We start from the raw sequence: 17933 nt of genomic DNA on the forward strand, positions 1-17933 counted from the left end.
CAAAAATGCCAAATTTAGTTTGACTGTATCATAAACCATAATATGCACCTGCCTGTCTTGGGTCTTTGGAAACAAGTGGACAAAAGTGTTAAATCCAGTCTGAACATCTGGCTGACTGTGTGATAAGCCATAATACCAATAAAAGGGGAAAGGAAAGGAAATAATAAAAGGAACACGACTTTTTAATTGGACTAAAGTTTTTATGCTTGTTCCTTTCTGCTCTGCATTTGTGAGTTTCGGGAAGGAACTCTATGTCTTTTCTCTATTGCTCCAATTTTGTAATTCAAAAATGACATTTCCCCCCTAGCCAAGTGGAGTGAAATATTCCAGCCTGACATTTTTCATATCCATGCAAGCCAGGTTGAAATTTTCCAAGGCAGTAATTAGTTGCTAAGCTCTTCTGTGACTCACTGGATCTTCTGAGCCTTAATGCTGGAAATGACTCAGAAAAGACACATTCGCCATGGAGCTCTGGTAACATAAACCACCATCCCAGTCTAGGATTTAATTCAACAAAAATAGTATTTGATGTTTGTTTGGCTAGTGATTCCTGGCCTCCAACTTCTGGAGCACGTTGTTTGGAAATGCTTCCGCCCATCATTACAGACTCAACGTTTTAAAACTCGGCTGTTACTGTAAAAGTTGTTTATAAAAACACACCGACTTATTTCCATTAAAGTTTATAAAAAGGAGACTGCAACTTTAGCTTTGAAAAGGTGAATTGCTAAGCAACAGGCTGTGCAGCAGAGCACACACACACACACACACATAGGAGGGAGGGAAGGAGGGAGAAACCACTGGGGTAAAAGAAGATTGAACAGATTTTGTTGTTTTCAGTGTAGACTTCCTAAGTGCTGTGGGAGGAATGGGGAAGATAAAGTCTCCTATTCAAACTATTTTTATCATCAGAGTATGTACATACATAGAATAGAATACCGAAGTGAATGTTTCACAAAACCAGTTCTCAAAATGAGTGCATGTTTTCTCCAGAAGCAGGAAGAAGTCTTCGCTGATCTCAAATTATGGCTGAAGGGTGGAGGGCTTTTTTTAAATTTTATTTTGTCACATTATATACAAGCACATACAATGAAAGGAAACAATAGGACAGGAACGGTAGGCACTTTTGTGCACTTATGCACGCCCCTTATAGTCCTCTTAGGAATGGGGTGAGGTCAATGGTAGACAGTTTTTGGTTAAAGCTTTTGGGAGTTTGAGAAGAGACCACAGAGTCAGGTAGTGAGTTCCAAGCATTAACAACAGTCATATTTTCTGCAATCAAGATTGAAGCGGTTAACATTAAGTTTGAATCTATTGTTTGCTCTTGTATTATTGCGATTGAAGCTGAAGTAGTCTTTAACAGGAAGGACATTGCAATAGATGATTCTGTGTGTTAAACACAGGTCTTGTCGGAGTCGGCGGAGTTCTAAGTTTTCTAATCCCAGGATTTCAAGTCTGGTGGTATAAGGTATTTTGTTGTTTACAGAGGAGCGGAGAACTCTTCTTGTAAAATATTTCTGGACTCGTTCAATTGTATTAATGTCAGAGATGAGGTATGGGTTCCAGACTATGGCTTTCTCCAGACTACTTCATAAGAACTAGTAACACTTTGTTATTTTTATGTTTTGCCTTTTTCCTCTTTGATGGTACACATTGCTTGACAGTTTGGGTTCTGGATACAGAAAATGACACATTAGTGAGGGGAAAAAAGCATAAGCTACTGTGGCCACATGCTTTCCCTACGTGAAGGTCTTAACTCTTATGAATTCAGAACATGTGTCATGGGAAGCATCCAAACTGTTCCTCTTCACACAAGGGACCAGAATTGGTATATTTCTCCACTTTGTTGCTGCAGAGTCATAACTTGTTCCAAATCACCTCATGTGCCAATTTTTCATGCAATTTAGAAGTGCTGTAGTGATGCCATCATTAATAGCAAAGCATCAAAACTCAGTCTGTTTGCTACATAGGGAGAAGCATCCATCTGCCAACCACTAATATTTACTCACTTATTGATGTCTCCCTTTCTGTCTGCAGAATAGCCTGTTCCAACTCATTTCTGTATCACAGCCAAGAATATTAGATAACATGGCCGTGGAATTGCCCAGAGTTGAACTCAACGTAAGCTAGGTGGTACCTGTATACAATTGTGTGAGAGTTTGGTGTGATTACACAATTGCACAGTGCAGCAGGCGACCGCCCTGAAATTCTGTGAAACTTGTTCCTTTTGGGTATAATTTTATTAAAAGTTTTTTAAAGAGTAAAAAATAATACCAATGTAAAAAGAAAAAAGAAAGAAAGAAAGAAAGAAATCAAGGAGAAAGCTAAAAGTGCAAGAAAAGAAAAAAAATAGAAAAGAGTATATATATATATATATATATATAAAGTGGTTTCTTGTCTATAGAGTTTCTCAGTCATCCAGGTCATGGTTGTCCCAACAGTTCTTTTTCAAGAGACAACTGGACTTAATTTGTCAGAACTGAAGAAGCTTCTTGGATGAAAAGCAAAATGTCTTCAGGAAGAAAGGAAAAACAAAGAAAATCCAGTTGCCTCTTGAAAAAGCACCTTCGAGACAAAGTGGTTTTCTTATTCTGTGGCTACAACGTAACTCTCTTCTTTCTTTAATCTAGTCTGTCTAAAACCATGAACGGTTAAATTCATTTTTCACACAAAAAATCTGTAAGAGGGTTTCCAATCAGCAATAAATGCAACTTTTGTGAGCCTCGAGATAGTATTCATTTCATCTTTAAAAGCTATTTAATTTTAATGAGGTAGTGGTGCTGGAAGAACAATTGGACACTTGGACCAAAGGTACAAGGTACAGGTACAGATTTGGAGAAACCTGGCTCAAAAACAGTAACTGTGAGAGGGACCTTGGAGTCCTAGTGGACGATCACTTAAACATGAGTCAGTAGTGTGTGCGGCAGCAGCCAAAAAGGCCAATACAATCTTCGGTTGTATAAACAGAGGCATAGAATAAAAATCATGAGATGTATTAGTACCGCTTTATAAAGCTTTAGTAAGGCCACACCTAGAATACTGCATCCAGTTTTGGTCACCACATTACCGAAAAGATGTTGAGACTTTGTAAAAAGTGCAAAGAAGAGCAACTAAGATGATTAAAGGCCTGGAGACGAAAACATATGAAGAACGGTGTCCCACTCCTCCCGAATCGTGTCCCACTCCTCCGCTGACGGCCGGGTCAGGGAAATCCGAATCAGGCTTGCCTCTGCAGCTCTGCCCAAAGTCTAGCAAAGTCCTCAGAGCAGGCAGGAGACCAGAAAGTGACTTCAGCAAGATAAGTTCGACTTTGCCTGACTCAGAGACTGCCAGAAAGCAGATCCTTTATATAGGCCATGGGGTGTGGCTCCATGACTCAGCACTCATTAAGGCTTGCCCCTCCCTTCCTTCTGTTGCCTCCGCCTATCCAATCTTCTGATGCGAGGGTCACTCCAATCAGCAGCTGTTGGAAATAAACTTTCCTCAGGCTCACATGCTGTGGAGGAGGGGGAGGAGTCTAGCTGCTCCGTTTGCCTGGGCATGGAGCCAGGGCTGGGGCCGGGGGGTGCTCCCTCCTCTGCAGCCTGCTTGGGCATGGAGCCAGGGCTGGGGCCGGGAGATGCCCCCTCCTCAGCCTGTCTGGGCATGGAGCCAGGGCCGGGAGGACATTCTTCAGCGTTCGGAAGCAGATAAGCAGACCCCGGCTGCGGTGAGAGCGGGCAAGACACAACAGGTGGCAGGATTTGGGTTTGGCTAGTCTAGAGAAAAGAAGGACTAGAGGTGACATGATAGCAGTATTCCAGTACTTGAGAGGTTGCCACAAAGAGGAAGAGGTCAATTTATTTACCAATGCACCTTTAGACAGGACAAAAAAGAATGGATGGAAACTAATCAAGGAGAGAAGCAACCTGGAACTAAGGACAAACTTCCTAACAATGAGAACAATTAAACAGTGGAAGAGCTTGCCTTCAGAAGTTATGGGTACTCCATCACTAGAGGTTTTTAAGAAGACACTGGAGAGTTACTTGTCTGAAATAGTATAGGGTCTCCTGCTTGAACAGGGGGTTGGACTAGAAGACCTCTAAGGTCCCTTCCAGCTCTACTCTGATTGAATGCTGACTGTGCATGCAGCAGATTCTGTTATTTTCTGTCCTGGCTTTTGTCTCTCTGTTTTGGGAGGCCGAGACTTGATGTTCCATAAAATGCAAATGAGCAACTGAGGGCATCCAGCCTGCTTATTGGCGACAGTGATTGGATGGTGCCATGTACTCCAGGACAAAACCTGCATTGTCTTCACACCGCTAATTGAATTGAGATTTTTCAAAATGTTTCAGGACACCCGAGGGTTCTCCAAGGAGAACAATTGTCCGGGAACATTGGGTAGCAAATTGGCTGCCAAGGTTGTACTGTATCTTTCGTGAGTCTACAAGGCAAAACATGTTTCAAAGAAGGAAAGGAAGAGAGAACAAAGGGAAAAAGGCTTAAACTAGAGTGCTACTAAAAAAAAAAGAGAGAGAAATGCTCAGACAAATTTAGGCATTGCTGTGGCCACTCACAGAATGCAAACTCTGAGACTGATGAGATTTATTTCCCAGGAGGTTTGCTTAGGAAGAAAATCATGAATCGGAAGATGACCAAGAATAAAGTGGTACTGAATTCTTGGGACTTGAAGAAACAAAACAAAACAAACCCAGAACTCTGATAGTATCTTACACCCCTTAAAGTTACTTCAATCTAGGAGAATGCTAATAATGTTAATACCACTACTGTTACTATTAGCAGTACAGATAGTCCTCACAATATGACCATAACAGACTTTCTGTCATAAGTTGTGATGGTTATAAATTGAGGCACTTATGTGACAAACCTGATTTTATGACCTTTATTGCAGTGGCTGTAAAGCATACATTGTAAAGCAAATCCATTTATTCCTATGGGCGTTTGTTTGTTTTGCTGGAAAGCAGTGAAAAGGTCAGAAATCATAAAAAAAATAATCATAAATTGTGGTCATGTGATTACAGAATGCCACAACCAATTTTAAAAATGAGCCATATTGCCTGAAATGTAGTTATGTGACCACGGGTGTGTGTTTGTGCGTCTATACTGCTGTTGGAACTCCAGAACTGGGTTGTATGTACTTTTGTGACAGATCTATCATAGCTTCTAATGCAAGGGTAAAATCCAGCAGGTTCTGGAAAACTGGTATCAGAAATTTTGAGTAGTCCAGAGAACTGGCAAATACCACCTCTGGCTCCTCCTGGGGTGGGAATGAGATTTTGCAATATCCTTCCCCCAGAAGTGGGGAAGGAATGAGGATTTTGCAGTATCCTTCCCCTGCCACGCCCACCAAGCCACAGCCACAGAACCGGTAGTAAAAATATTTTGGATTTCATCACTGTTCTAATGGTCACTAAGGGACCTATCGTTAAGGGAGGACTACTTGTAAATACAGTTTTTTAAAACTCCTTATGCATGAAGGCTTCACAGGTCCAACCGGTCTATTAAACACCGAATGCTTGTAATAAAAATCCATTAAACTTAACAAAATCATAATGTATCTATAAATATCAATTCCTAATTTATGTATTGAAAATTAAATCCATAGTCCTTCAGTCTTAGAACAGTGTTAGTATTTTAGGTGTTTTCGTGGTAGTTTCCAGAAAATAACAAATGCTATATCTGCAATGCCACCCCCCTCCAAAAAAAAAAATGTATTCATCTGGCAAAAGGAATATCTACAAACTCTAAATCACAATATACTTTGTAACACAGCCTTTTGTTTTTGTTCGAAAGGGAAAGCAACACATTTTCAAACTGCCAGGAGGCATTTCGATGGCCCCCACGGAGAGGGTTCGTAATCTAGGCGTCCTTCTGGATGCACAGCTGTCGTTAGAAGAACATATGACAGCCGTCGCCAGAGGAGCTTTTTATCAGGTTCGCCTGATACGCCAGTTACGTCCCTTCTTGGACCGGGATTCCCTATGCACAGTCACTCACGCCCTCGTCACTTCCCACCTGGATTACTGCAACGCTCTCTACATGGGGCTCCCCTTGAAGAGTACCCGGAGGCTTCAGCTGGTCCAGAATGCGGCCGTGCGGGTGATTGAGGGAGCGACTCGTTGCTCCCATATAACACCTATCCTGCGCAGACTGCACTGGCTTCCGGTTGCCTTCCGGGTGCAATTCAAGGTGTTGGTTATCACCTTTAAAGCGCTCCATGGCTTAGGACCGGGTTGCTTATGGGACCGCCTGCTGCTATCGGTGGCCTCCCATCGACCAGTGCGCTCCCACAGAGAGGGTCTCCTCAGGGTACCGTCGGCCAATGTCGACTGGCGACCCCCAGGGGGAGGGCCTTCTCTGTGAGGGCTCCAGCCCTCTGGAACGAGCTACCCCTAGGGATACGCCAACTCCCGGACCTACGGGCCTTCCGGCGTGAGTTGAAGACTCTTTTATTTCATCGTGCAGGACTGGCCTAATAGTTTTTAACGGGGTTTTTTAATAGTTTTTAGAATTTTCAGCCTATTTAAATTAATCTTTTAAATTTGTTTTTAATTTTTATATTTTGTTGTTCTTAGTTGGCTGTAAACCGCTCTGAGTCCTTCGGGAGAAGGGCAGTATAGAAATTGAAATAATAAATAAATAAAATAAATTTATCCAATTTTGGATTTTGCAAGCAGGAGACACAACTTCCATGATATCTCCATGAATTAAGAATGTACTCCTAATGAAAACATTTGCCAAATGGAGATGGGTTACAATGAGGTGAATCATTTCCGCTAGCTGAAATCTCCTTCTGCATGGAAGAGGCCCGCCAAAAATACAGAGACATCTGCCAAAGGAGAGGTCCAATTGGGGCAGGGGAAGGCAAGAAGCATATCACCTATAATAATCATAATTAACAGGGTTGGAAGGGACCTTGAAGGACTTCTAGTCTAACCCCCTGCTCAACCTGGAGACCCTATACAATTTCAGAAGATGGATGTCCAGTCTCTCTTGAAAACCTCCAATAACGGAGCATCCCACAACTGCTGGAGGTAAGTCGTTCCACTGATTAATTCTTCTTACTGTCAAGAAATTTCTCTTTGGTTCTAGATGGGATATTCTCTTCAATAATCTTCCACCCATTACTTCTTGTCCTGCCCGTGGGTACTCTGGAGAATAGATAGACCTTCACTTCTCTGATAGCTCCCCAAATACTGGAAGACTTCTATCATATCGCTCTTAGTTTGGTAATTTTTTTTTGTTAGACCAGACATACTGTACTTTTCAGAGTATAAGACACACTTTTTCCCCTCTAAAAGAGGGTGGCAATGTTGGTGCATCTTATACACTGAATATAGCCATTTTTGGTCTCCTGAAATCCTGCCCTGCGCGCCCCGTTTTCACCAAAAAGAGGCCCCTTTTTTGCAAAAATGGGGCCTGCAGAGGGTTTGGAAGGCTTACAGAGTGCTCCTGGGGGCTGGGGAGGGCAAAAACACAACGCATGGGGGGTTTGGGAGGGCAAAAATAGTCCCGTTTTTCACAAAAACGGGGCCTGCTGAGGGTTTGGGAGGCATGCAGAGTGCTCCTAAGGACTGGGGAAGACAAAAACACAACATGTGGGGGGCTTGAGAAACCAAAAATGGGCCCATTTTTTTTAAAAAAGGGGATGTTTTGTTCTCAGCCCCAGGAGCCTCTGCAGGCCTCCCAAACCTTCTGCACATCCTGTTTTTCACAAAAATGGTGTGTGCAGAGGGTTTGGGAGGCCTACAAAGTGCTCCTGTGGGCCGGGGGGGGAGGGCAAAAACTTTTTTCCCCTTGTTTATCTCTTCAAAATCTTGGTGCGTCTTTCCGGTGCGTCCTATAGTCCAAAAAATACAATACCTAGTTCTCTCAATTGTTCATTGCATAATATTAGATCAGACTTAAAGCTCAACTAGGGAAGTATGCTATGCAGGTCAAGGAGCATCCTAAGTCAGGGACTAGCCACACGATGGCCACAACAACAATCTTTCTAGAGATCTCTTCTACGGACCTGCCAGCAAGCCAAAGTGTAAAAATGTAGCCTCGTCTTTTCTGTATTTACAGAGATGCCTTTGGGTCTTCCTTAGGTTCCGTAGACATTTCAGAAAATTAAAAAGTGCTGGTGGCCACCTTGGAGGACTGAAGTTGGAGCCACTGTGGTTATTTCTGACCAAGAGGCTGTTCCCAGCAAGAGAAACCATTGGGGTTTGTTTAAAAAATTTTTTTTTTATTATATTTAAAATAATGACAGAAAATGAACTAGAGAAATCATAGTTAGTAAGTAGAATGCCATTCCTACCTGAAGGTAAGTCTGAAGAAAGGTTGCTGCATATTTTATAAGTGTATACCTTCACTTTAAATTTAATTGTAATAAATTGCTTTTTTAGGGTGCCTTAATTCTTAATCAATGAAATGTTCATTTAAGAAGAAAAATATGCAGTGATTATTCAACAAGTGTGTAAATAGGAATAGTAGTAATGATTTTGTGTGTGTGTGTGTGTGTGTATGCCTTCGAGTGAGCATTGACTCATGGCAACTGCCCAGACTACTCCGTGAAGTTTTCTTGGCAAGATTTTTGGAAGTAGTTTGCCATTGTCTTCTTCCTTCTAGGACTGAGAAAGAGTGACTGGCCCAAGGTCACCCGGCTGGCTTTATGAATAGACTAGTCCAGGGGTCCCCAACCTTGGCAACTTTAAGACTTGTGGACTTCAGCCCACAAGTTAAAGTCCGTAAGTCTTAAAGTTGCCATGGTTGGAGACTCCTGGACTAGAACACAGGATCTCCTTATTTTAGCCTGGTGCATTAACCATAAAACCAAACTGGCTTTCTATAATATTAATAAGAAGGACTGAGGGCACCATCTTTAAAATTAAAATGTTTTGAATTTATCAACTAAACATGGCATTTTAAACCCATTTGATTCTCATGATCTGCCTGAACCTATCTGTCAAACTCCAAATCCCCCAGATTCCATCTGTGAATCTCTGTACCCACTTTTGCACGAAGCATAGAGGTACATCAACTTTTAGCCTTGTAATAAAGCAATAATCTTCCCTTTATTTATTTCTTAATTAAATTAAAACTTGTATTTATCCTACCCATCTGAACAGTATATTTGGGGAGGGGGGGAAAGCTGTGTTCACTACCCTCTGCCCGCAGTTGTGTTATAAATCCCTACTGTTTTTGAAGGTAAGAAATGTGATTTCAATTTGAAAGGAAAACGAACAAAGCAGAAAAGTATTAAAAATGGGCTCCTGGAGCTTGAATAAAGTGAGCTATGAGTTATTGCCAGATAATTCATGAAATTGAGTGCAAAGGGGGTCCAATTTAATATATACCACTCCATCTGTCACTAATTTTGTATCTGATTTAGGTGAGAGTAATATCATTCAGGTCTTTTAAAAACGTTTCTTTTGCTTAAAACATACCAGACAGCTGTTAGAGAGCAAAAATTACTTGTACCACCCACAGGTTTTTTTTAAAGCTATCTTTCTTTGCTTCTAAACCATTCAGCTTAATGCTGGGGGGTGGGGGGGAGGGGCAGGAAGCATTTAGAAAGAAATTCAGAATTTCTGCAAAAGTACCTTTTTGACCATCGGTAGCATAGCCTTCCTTGCCCACAACAATTTAAGCCAGGAATTCGGTGTCCTCCAGACCTCTTCATAATCATACCCTCTCTGAAAACAAAGACAGGAAAAAGGGTGTAATGATTTAGCAAGCCTTTAGGAGAAGAAAAATCTTATCAAGAGTTTTGTCTACTGCAGTGTTTCTCAACTTTGTCTACTTGAAGATGTGTGGACTTCAATTCCTCAGAATTCTCTAGCCAGCCATGCTGGCTGGGAAGGTCTGGGAATTGAAGTCCATATATCTTCAAATGGACTTCTTCTTCTTGTGGCATATCCATCATCGGACATTGGTGATCCTGTTGGCGATTCTATTTTTATCAACAACCGCACGAAAAAGTGCTGCTGAGTTTTGTCCAAACCAGTCTCTTAGATTTTGAAGTCATGATGTTCTTCTTCTGCCTGGAACACATTTGCCTTCAATCTTTCCCTGGAGGATTAAGTGAAGCATGCTGTATTTTTCCAGGTGTCGCATCACATGGACAAAGTTGAAAAATACTGGTCTACTGGATATCACTGAACAAAGTCCAATCTTGCAGGGGTCTTTTTTCCAACCAATTTCAAACATGAAGAAAGGGACCTCTGGTATATTTCCTTGTTTCATATCAGGAACCATCTCTATCATTTGTCTGCAAGATTTATTTATTTGCGATATATATATACACTCTTTCCTTGCTGAATCCAATATCAAAGCATCATTCAAACAACCACAATTTTTGCTTGGTTGACAGTGAGTGCACCAGATCATGCTCTAACCTAGTTCTATTTCTCAGTGAACTTCTTAAATGGGTGGCTTGCTTATTTTGTTTGTTTGGTAACAAATGAAAGCCTTAAACTAAAAGCAAAGCATGGGTCCTTTAAGGTTTGTTTCTTGGATTAACAGCCAGAGGCAAATAACACAATAAATATGAAATAAGCTAGCAGGAACATGGAGAGAACCACGTGGTGAAGCATGGTAGAGCCAGCTAGTACAATCAAGTTCATTCATAAGTGACTATAAAGTTGTCTTTGTCTCAAATTTACAGAACTGTGATGCTAGAGGCAGATGTTTAGGTCATCAAATCCAATCCCCTGTTCAGGACAGAAATCCAATGTTCCTGGACAGAAAGTTGTCCTGTCTCTGCTTGAATATATCCAGCAAAGAAGAGCTGGCCAACTTTCTGGATAATGCTGAATTCTTACCATTAGGAATTCCATTTTAAAAAAAAGAATATCCAGTTAGAATCCTGCCTTTGACCCTCTGGAATTCACAAGTTGTGGTGATTTCACGCACACATTCATGCCTTTTTCCTCAATCAGGTTATGTAAATGGCTTTGCATTGTCTTTGGTCCAGAGGCCTGGAGTGTTACCCAAGTGGCAACATGTGTCAACTGAGACACACTTGCCACGGTTTGCCATTGCTTTAGACAATGGTGTAATTTGCAGGAATTGGGGTGGGGGGGGGAATCTTTCACAACATGTTGTCACTTACTACCTCTAGTTGCTACAGAAATAGAAGCAGGAGGTGGCAGAAAAATTCACAGCTTCTCATCCTGCAAATCTCTTCCTGCATAAAATTTCCCTTGGGTTAAGCTCGGCTTCTGGTGATTACATGGACTCATCCATGCCATTTTCTTGCAACAGCATGGATATAGAACTATAGGATATAGTTTCAGCTATCCTACAGTTATAAGATTTCCCAGTGTTCTCCCATACTATATTATCCACACGCAGCCCTGCTTAGCTTTTTCAAGATTAGTCACATTGATTAAGTGCTGTCACCTGTGTATCTTTCTGCATATTTTTGAACTGAAATAGCTTCAAGGAAAAACAAGGAAGTCCAGATGCCTTTTGAAAAAGCACCTTTGAAACACTCCTGTCCTATGAACTACGCTGTCTGTCTGTTTGCTTCCAGGTCCAATTCAAAATGCTGGGCTTGACTTTTAAAGCCCTTCAGACATGGGGCCAGTTTATCTGAGGGGCTGTCTCCACCTGATTATATCTAGTCTTGTCAGGTCTGGCAAAACAGGTATGCTGTGGGACCTTTTTTGCTGTGGCACCTATCCTGTGAAATATTGTCTGCCCCTCTGAGGTGAGATTTGCCCCCCATCCTTGATCTCTTCCTAGAGGTCCCTTAAAACATGGCTGTGTCAGTAGGCCTGAGGATCTCGGAGCAATGGCGAGCTAAGGGCCTCTGGTGGCTCAGACTGCTAAGACAGTCTGTTATTAACACAGCTGTTTGCAATTACTGCAGGTCAAGTCCCACCAGGCCCAAGGTTGACTCAGCCTTCCATCCTTTATAAGGTAGGTAAAATGAGGACCCAGATTGTTGGGGGCAATAAGTTGACTTTGTATATAATATACAAATGGATGAAGACTATTGCTTAACATAGTGTAAGCCGCCCTGAGTCTTCGGAGAAGGGCGGGATATAAATTTAAATTAAAAAAAAAATGAAATGGCCACATTGTTTTTAACATCAATTCTCTCCACTGCCTTATTACAGCAATAATATTGGTGACTGTTTTTTTAAAATTGTGGCTATTTTATATTTGGATTTTATGATTATTTCGATTGTAAGCTGCCTATAATCACTTTGTTGTGAGAAGGGCAGGTATACAAATGTGAGAAATTAAGTAAACAAAAAAGAAATGGCACCATACATACATAATTGCTCTACCTTCTAGGGTAGTTATATGTTCTACTTAAAATGCTCTATAAACCAGAAGCTGAAAACCGAAATGTTTTCACTAAACATATTCATAAAAAGGCCAAGACTTACATGCCTTTAGGTCCCAGATCATGGATGAATGACAGTTGACTTACACCAAGGAATTCCATCTGAAAAGTAAAATCAAAGGGAAAGGAATATTTTCCATTAATTTAATGCAAAAATAGTCTACATATTGCTTTACTTCAATGTTAGGTAAAGGTAAAGGTTCCCCTCGCACATATGTGCTAGTCGTTTCCGGCTCTAGGAACGGTGCTCATCTCCATTTCTAAGCCGAAGATCCAGCGCTGCCTGAAGACATCTCCATGGTCATGTGACTGGCATGACTTAACGCCAAAGGCGCATGGAACGCTGTTACCTTCCCACCAAAGTGGTTCCTACTTTTCTACTTGCATTTTTTACATGCTTTCAAACTGCTAGGTTGGCAGAAGCTGGGACAAGCAACGGAACTTACTCTGTTACGTGGCATTAGGGATTCGAACCACTGAACTGCCGACCTTTTGATCGACAAGATAAGTATCTTAGCCACTGAGCCACTGTGTCCACCACATTTAGCATTTACCAGGATGCTAAATCAAAGTCAACCAGACAGGGAATCTGTAGGAGACAACCAGGCTGAGCATCAGGGCAGGATCAAACATATCATCAGTTTGGAGTCTCTACATCCCCATAAGAGACCTAAATTTAGGCCCCTTTGAGGTCCGTTGAGTTTTTTCTGCGACCAATTCCCCTTGATCATTAGTGGTTCAGAGATATAAACTTGTAGTACTTTTGATTCGGGTTCCGAACTTTTTGCACCTAACAGAATCTCGTATGAAGATAGCACTGAATTGAGTGAAATGGGGAAGATTCTACAATATTTAACCTTGACAATAAGGTTAAAGTTCAGTCCCATACTTCAGAGCAAATGTTTATCGAAAAGGTCTATGTCAGCCACTGTCTTCTAAGGTCGAGCTTGTTGTGGGCAAGGAGAATGGAAAAAGTGGCTTTAAACTGAGACAGTTTCATCTGGACTCCTCTTGTTTATTCTGTGACCTCTACGCAAAATGCAGAACCACAAACAAGCTAAATACATTTAGTATGTTGTGTAAACCCAACCTTTGTAGGGAGTTTGTGGTCCAAAGCACTATGTAGAAAACCAGAGAGCTGGGTTGAGAAAGCCACCAGTAGGCATGTTATGGCAACACAGTCTCTGCATAATGACAGATACTCCAGGGCTCATCCAGAAGCTTCTCCAAGCTTCTGATTATTTCTCCCAGAGAGGAACTGAACCTAGACTCTTCTACAAGCAAAGAACCAGTGTGTTTTAGTGGTTAAACTGAAGACAGAGAAAACCCAAGTTCACACTCAACTATTATACCTCATTGGGACACTGGATAATCAACATCTCTCAGCCCAAATTTCATCTATAGGGTTATTGTTGTGATGCTCTGAAAACTGCAGAGAAGCTTGCTGTGGTTTGTGCACTTACTCAGATTAAGAATGATGCAATGCTAATAGAAGAGAATTTAGCTCAGTATTGAACTGTGGAGTTCAATGAGAGATCACTTTCATTTCAGATAAAAGTGTAGATATTTTATTACCCAGCTAGATAACGCCAACAGTTTCACTGAGGGTGCTGCCTAACTGAGCAACAAAACATCTGTAAGGAAACAACGAAGCGCAGAGAGCATAAATATCTTCACAGGTGATATAAAATTCCTGCTCATTGGGTATTTGTATTGCCTGTGGATGGGTAGCATTCTAGCTTTGTACTGATTTACTTTGGAATGTTTGCATTTGTCAAATGTTGGATAACTTTTGTTATTGTTGTTGTTGAGATCATCAGGAAGTATCTGTTGGGAACAACACACTTACAGGTGTTGTTGTCATCTCCATAATTGGTGAAAAATACACATTATTGCTGGAATCACAAACCATATTTGAGCAAAACCCTGATTCACGTCTTTTAATAAATAATGAGCTAATGAACTAGCTAATTGGTTTGGGGTTACTATGATGAACTTTAAACCCTCATAGTAATCCAAACCAGGTTGTATGCTTTAGTGTTAAATGTGAAAAAAGGCACTATAGCTTATCCAACAAACTATACCCACGTTTACATATTGTGCTAGCCGTGTTTTAGCTTTATAATTTTTTGCTGAATAAGACATAGTGGCTACAATCACATACTGTACTGTCATACATGGTTTAGGGCCGGAAAAAAAAAAGTATTGGCTATGTTAGTGGAACATTATTAAATATGGTTGTCTCTAAGTAAGATAATGTCTTAAAACAAACTAGCTATTTAGGATTACAGGTACAGATTAATAGAGTTGGAAGGGACCTTGTAGTTATCTAGTCCAACCCCGGCCCAAGCAGGAGACCCTACACCATTTCCAACAAATGGCACTCCAATCTCTTCTTGAAAGCTTCCAGTGATGACGCTCCCACAACTTCCGAAGGCAACTTCTGTTCCATTGGTTGATTGTTCTCACTATCAGAAAATTTCTTATTTCTAGGTTGAATCTCTGCTTGATCAGTTTCCATCCATTATTCCTTGTCTGGCCTCCAGGTGCCTTGGAAAATAGCTTGACCCCTTCCTTTTTGTGGCAGCCCCTCAAATATTGGAACATTGCTGTCATGTCTCCCCTGATCCTTCTCTTCACTAGACTTGCCATGCCCAGTTCCTACAACCATCCTTCATATGTTTTAGTCTCCAGTCCCCTAATCATTCTGGTTGCTCTTCTATGCACCTTTTCTAGTGTTTCAACATCTTTTTTATAGTGTGGTGAGCAAAACTGGATGCACTATTCTAGGTGTGGTCCAGTGGTAGGTTTCAATTTTTTTTACTACCAGTTCTGTGGGCATAGCTTGGTGGGCATGGCATGTCTTGGTGAGTGTGGCTTGGTGGGCATGGCAGGGGAAGGATACTGTAAAATCTCCATTCCCTACCCAATGCAGGGAAAGGTTACTGCAAAATCCCCATTTCCTCCCAATCAGCTGGGGCTCGGGCGGCAGAGAATAGATGGGGTGGGGCCAGTCAGAATTTTTACTATCGGTTCTCCAGAACTGGTCAGAACCTGCTGAAACCCACCTCTGGTGTGGTCTTACTAAGGCTTTATAGAATGGTGTTAGTACCTCACTTGATCTTGATCATATCCCACTGTTAATGCAAGTTAGGATTGCATTGGCTTTTTTGGCTGACACTGCACACTGCTGGCTCATATTTAACTGGTTGTCCACTAAGACTCCAAGATCCCTCTCATAGTTACTGCTGTTAAACGTGGTTTCACCCAGTCTATATTAGACTTGTCAACATATTCAGTGAAAAAAATTGTTTCAGGATCCAATCTGGGTCAGTCACCGGGATCAGAGGTTTTTTTCTTCTGAGCTTTCGGACTCATGCTGGAGCCCATCTTCAGGGAACCTCTCTCCAGCTGAGAGAAGTTCTCTGTGTGATATTTATAGCGCCTATTGTATGTGGCTTTTTAGATGCTGATTGGGGTGTGTTGATGGCTAGCTTTTAAGTTGTTGCTTGTTGTTTGCTTGTGCTGCCAAGCCTTTGCCTTCTAAGTACTTGGAAGGGGCAGCACAAGCAAATAGCTAATGACTTAAAAGCCAGCCATCAACACACCCCAATCAGCATCTAAAAAGCCACGTATGACAAGCACCATATAAATACCACACACAGAACAGCACGCACTCTGCTAGAGAGAAGTTCCCTGAAGTTGGACTTGAAGTTGAAGTGGCACAAGTCCGCAAGCTTGAAAGACAAAGCCTCTGGACCCAGATTGGATCCTGCAGCATTATCCTGGGACACGTATATTCACCTTCATGCGGAAAAAGATTTGTTCTGTGCAAATGTACCCATTAAGTCAAAGTGTAATCTCTGTCCATCATTCAAAAAGAAAAAAAAAAGAATTAAACCACTGCCTAAATTTGGTGAATGTGAGCATGCAGCAGTTCTGCTATCTTTTCATTTTGGCAGAGTAATCATTAACAGAAAAAGTAATTACGGAAAAGTACTATAGGATGCCTTGAGCTTAAAAGCTACAGAATCCCATAAACATCTTCTATGCCTACATCTGAAATTATAGATTCCCTCAGCTATCCCAGGGAATGCTCAAGATTGCATCCAGGTTTTCCAATGAACCTACCGTATTTTTTGGAGTATAAGACTCATCAGAGTAGAAGACGCACCTTAGTTTTTGGGGCGGAAAATAAGAAAAAAGCTGATTGGCGGGTGGATTGGCTTCCCGGAATACCCCCAATCAGCTGTTTCCAGAGGTGAATTTTAGCAACAGGTTCCTTAGTTGTGAGCTCTATGCCTTGCTTTTTTTTCTGCCTCTGAAAGCTTCTGAAACAGCTTCAGAAAAAAAGCCGCTGAAGCTCTGTTTGGTGGCTTCTTTTCTGAAGCTCTGTTTGGGGGCTTCTTTTCTGAAGCTTCATTTCTGATGCTTTTTTCAGCCTCTGAATTTGAGAAGCTGGGCAGGGCTACATTCGGAGTATAAGACGCACCCAGATTTTCACCCTCTTTTTTGGGGGAAAAAGGTGTGTCTTATACTCTGAAAAATATGGTAGTTATGAAGTAAGGCCTGTGAAGATTTCAGTGTCAACATACATTGTTCCAACAAGAACAATTCCTCTAAAGCTTTGCTGGCTGGGGAATTCTGGGAGTTGAAGTCCTCCAGGCTTAAAGTTGCCAAGATTGGAGACCCCTGCTCTAAGAGAAAGGGAGAATTGAATGTGAATTGGCAACAGTTGTTTGGGGAGACAAATCCCAAAGGATCTTTTGTGCTATCCTTGAAACACAAAATTCAGGTTCTTTTAAGCCAGAAGCAAAGGCAATTATGATTATGACAACATTCTAGCTTAGCATTATACTGACATCAGACTAACACACCGATCTGTATCATTCTTGAGCTGAAGGTCATATTTTATCTTTTGCGCTCTGACTTAAGGTACCCCCTTTGGCTTTAATCCTCTGCTAATGGAGTGAATTTCCCTTGGAGGAGAGGGAAGGGTTTAAGGTACTAATGTCAGGCCTTAATATTTCTTCCCCCAGATGCAAACAATAGAAAAACCGGCTCAACATTTTTAATCCCACTGACTCAGGAGTCCCACATGAAATAATGCATGCAAGACACAAGTTGTTCGCCTCGTTCTTTACAATGCTCATATATATCTTTACAGAGATGCAGTGCAATTTTTTTAAAAAAAATACAGCAATTACAAAACTACCACCTGCGGTAAACAGTTCACAACTACCAAATCAATAAGCAGTTATTGGTTTCAAATAAGAATTAGTGACCTTGCTGTACAGTGAACAAATGGATGCAGAATCAGCTGATCATCACTGATGAAAAAAGCTCCCAAGAGAAAGTCTTACAAACACACTCCATTCATTATCACTGAAAATACAAAGATAAACAGAGAGCTTTGACATAAACAATGACTATAATCAAAGCATCCAAGAGAACGATGTAAAAGGTAAGTAGAATAGGATTCAGGATGAATCCTGGCTTGTAATCCAGCACTCAATATTGCAACAGAAGGCAGAAAAGCCACAAACCTATAAAGTACACAGCCAATAACATTGGAAGACCAAAATGTATCTGG

The 17933-nt window shown here is 41.3% G+C and overlaps 1 protein-coding gene across 1 annotated transcript in view; it reads right to left on the minus strand.

Annotated features, from left to right (window-relative positions):
• Positions 1–17933, minus strand: part of PLD1 (phospholipase D1) — a 132557-nt gene that overhangs the window by 52919 nt on the left and 61705 nt on the right. Inside the window, exons 7-8 of the mRNA XM_058189149.1 lie at positions 12384–12442; positions 9585–9677 (exon numbers count right to left, since the gene is read on the minus strand). Of these exons, the coding sequence (XP_058045132.1) occupies positions 9585–9677; positions 12384–12442 (152 nt within the window). The remainder of the gene's footprint in view (positions 1–9584; positions 9678–12383; positions 12443–17933) is intronic.

Source organism: Ahaetulla prasina, chromosome 6 (genome assembly GCF_028640845.1).
Source record: "Ahaetulla prasina isolate Xishuangbanna chromosome 6, ASM2864084v1, whole genome shotgun sequence".
Classification (NCBI taxonomy): domain Eukaryota; kingdom Metazoa; phylum Chordata; class Lepidosauria; order Squamata; family Colubridae; genus Ahaetulla; species Ahaetulla prasina.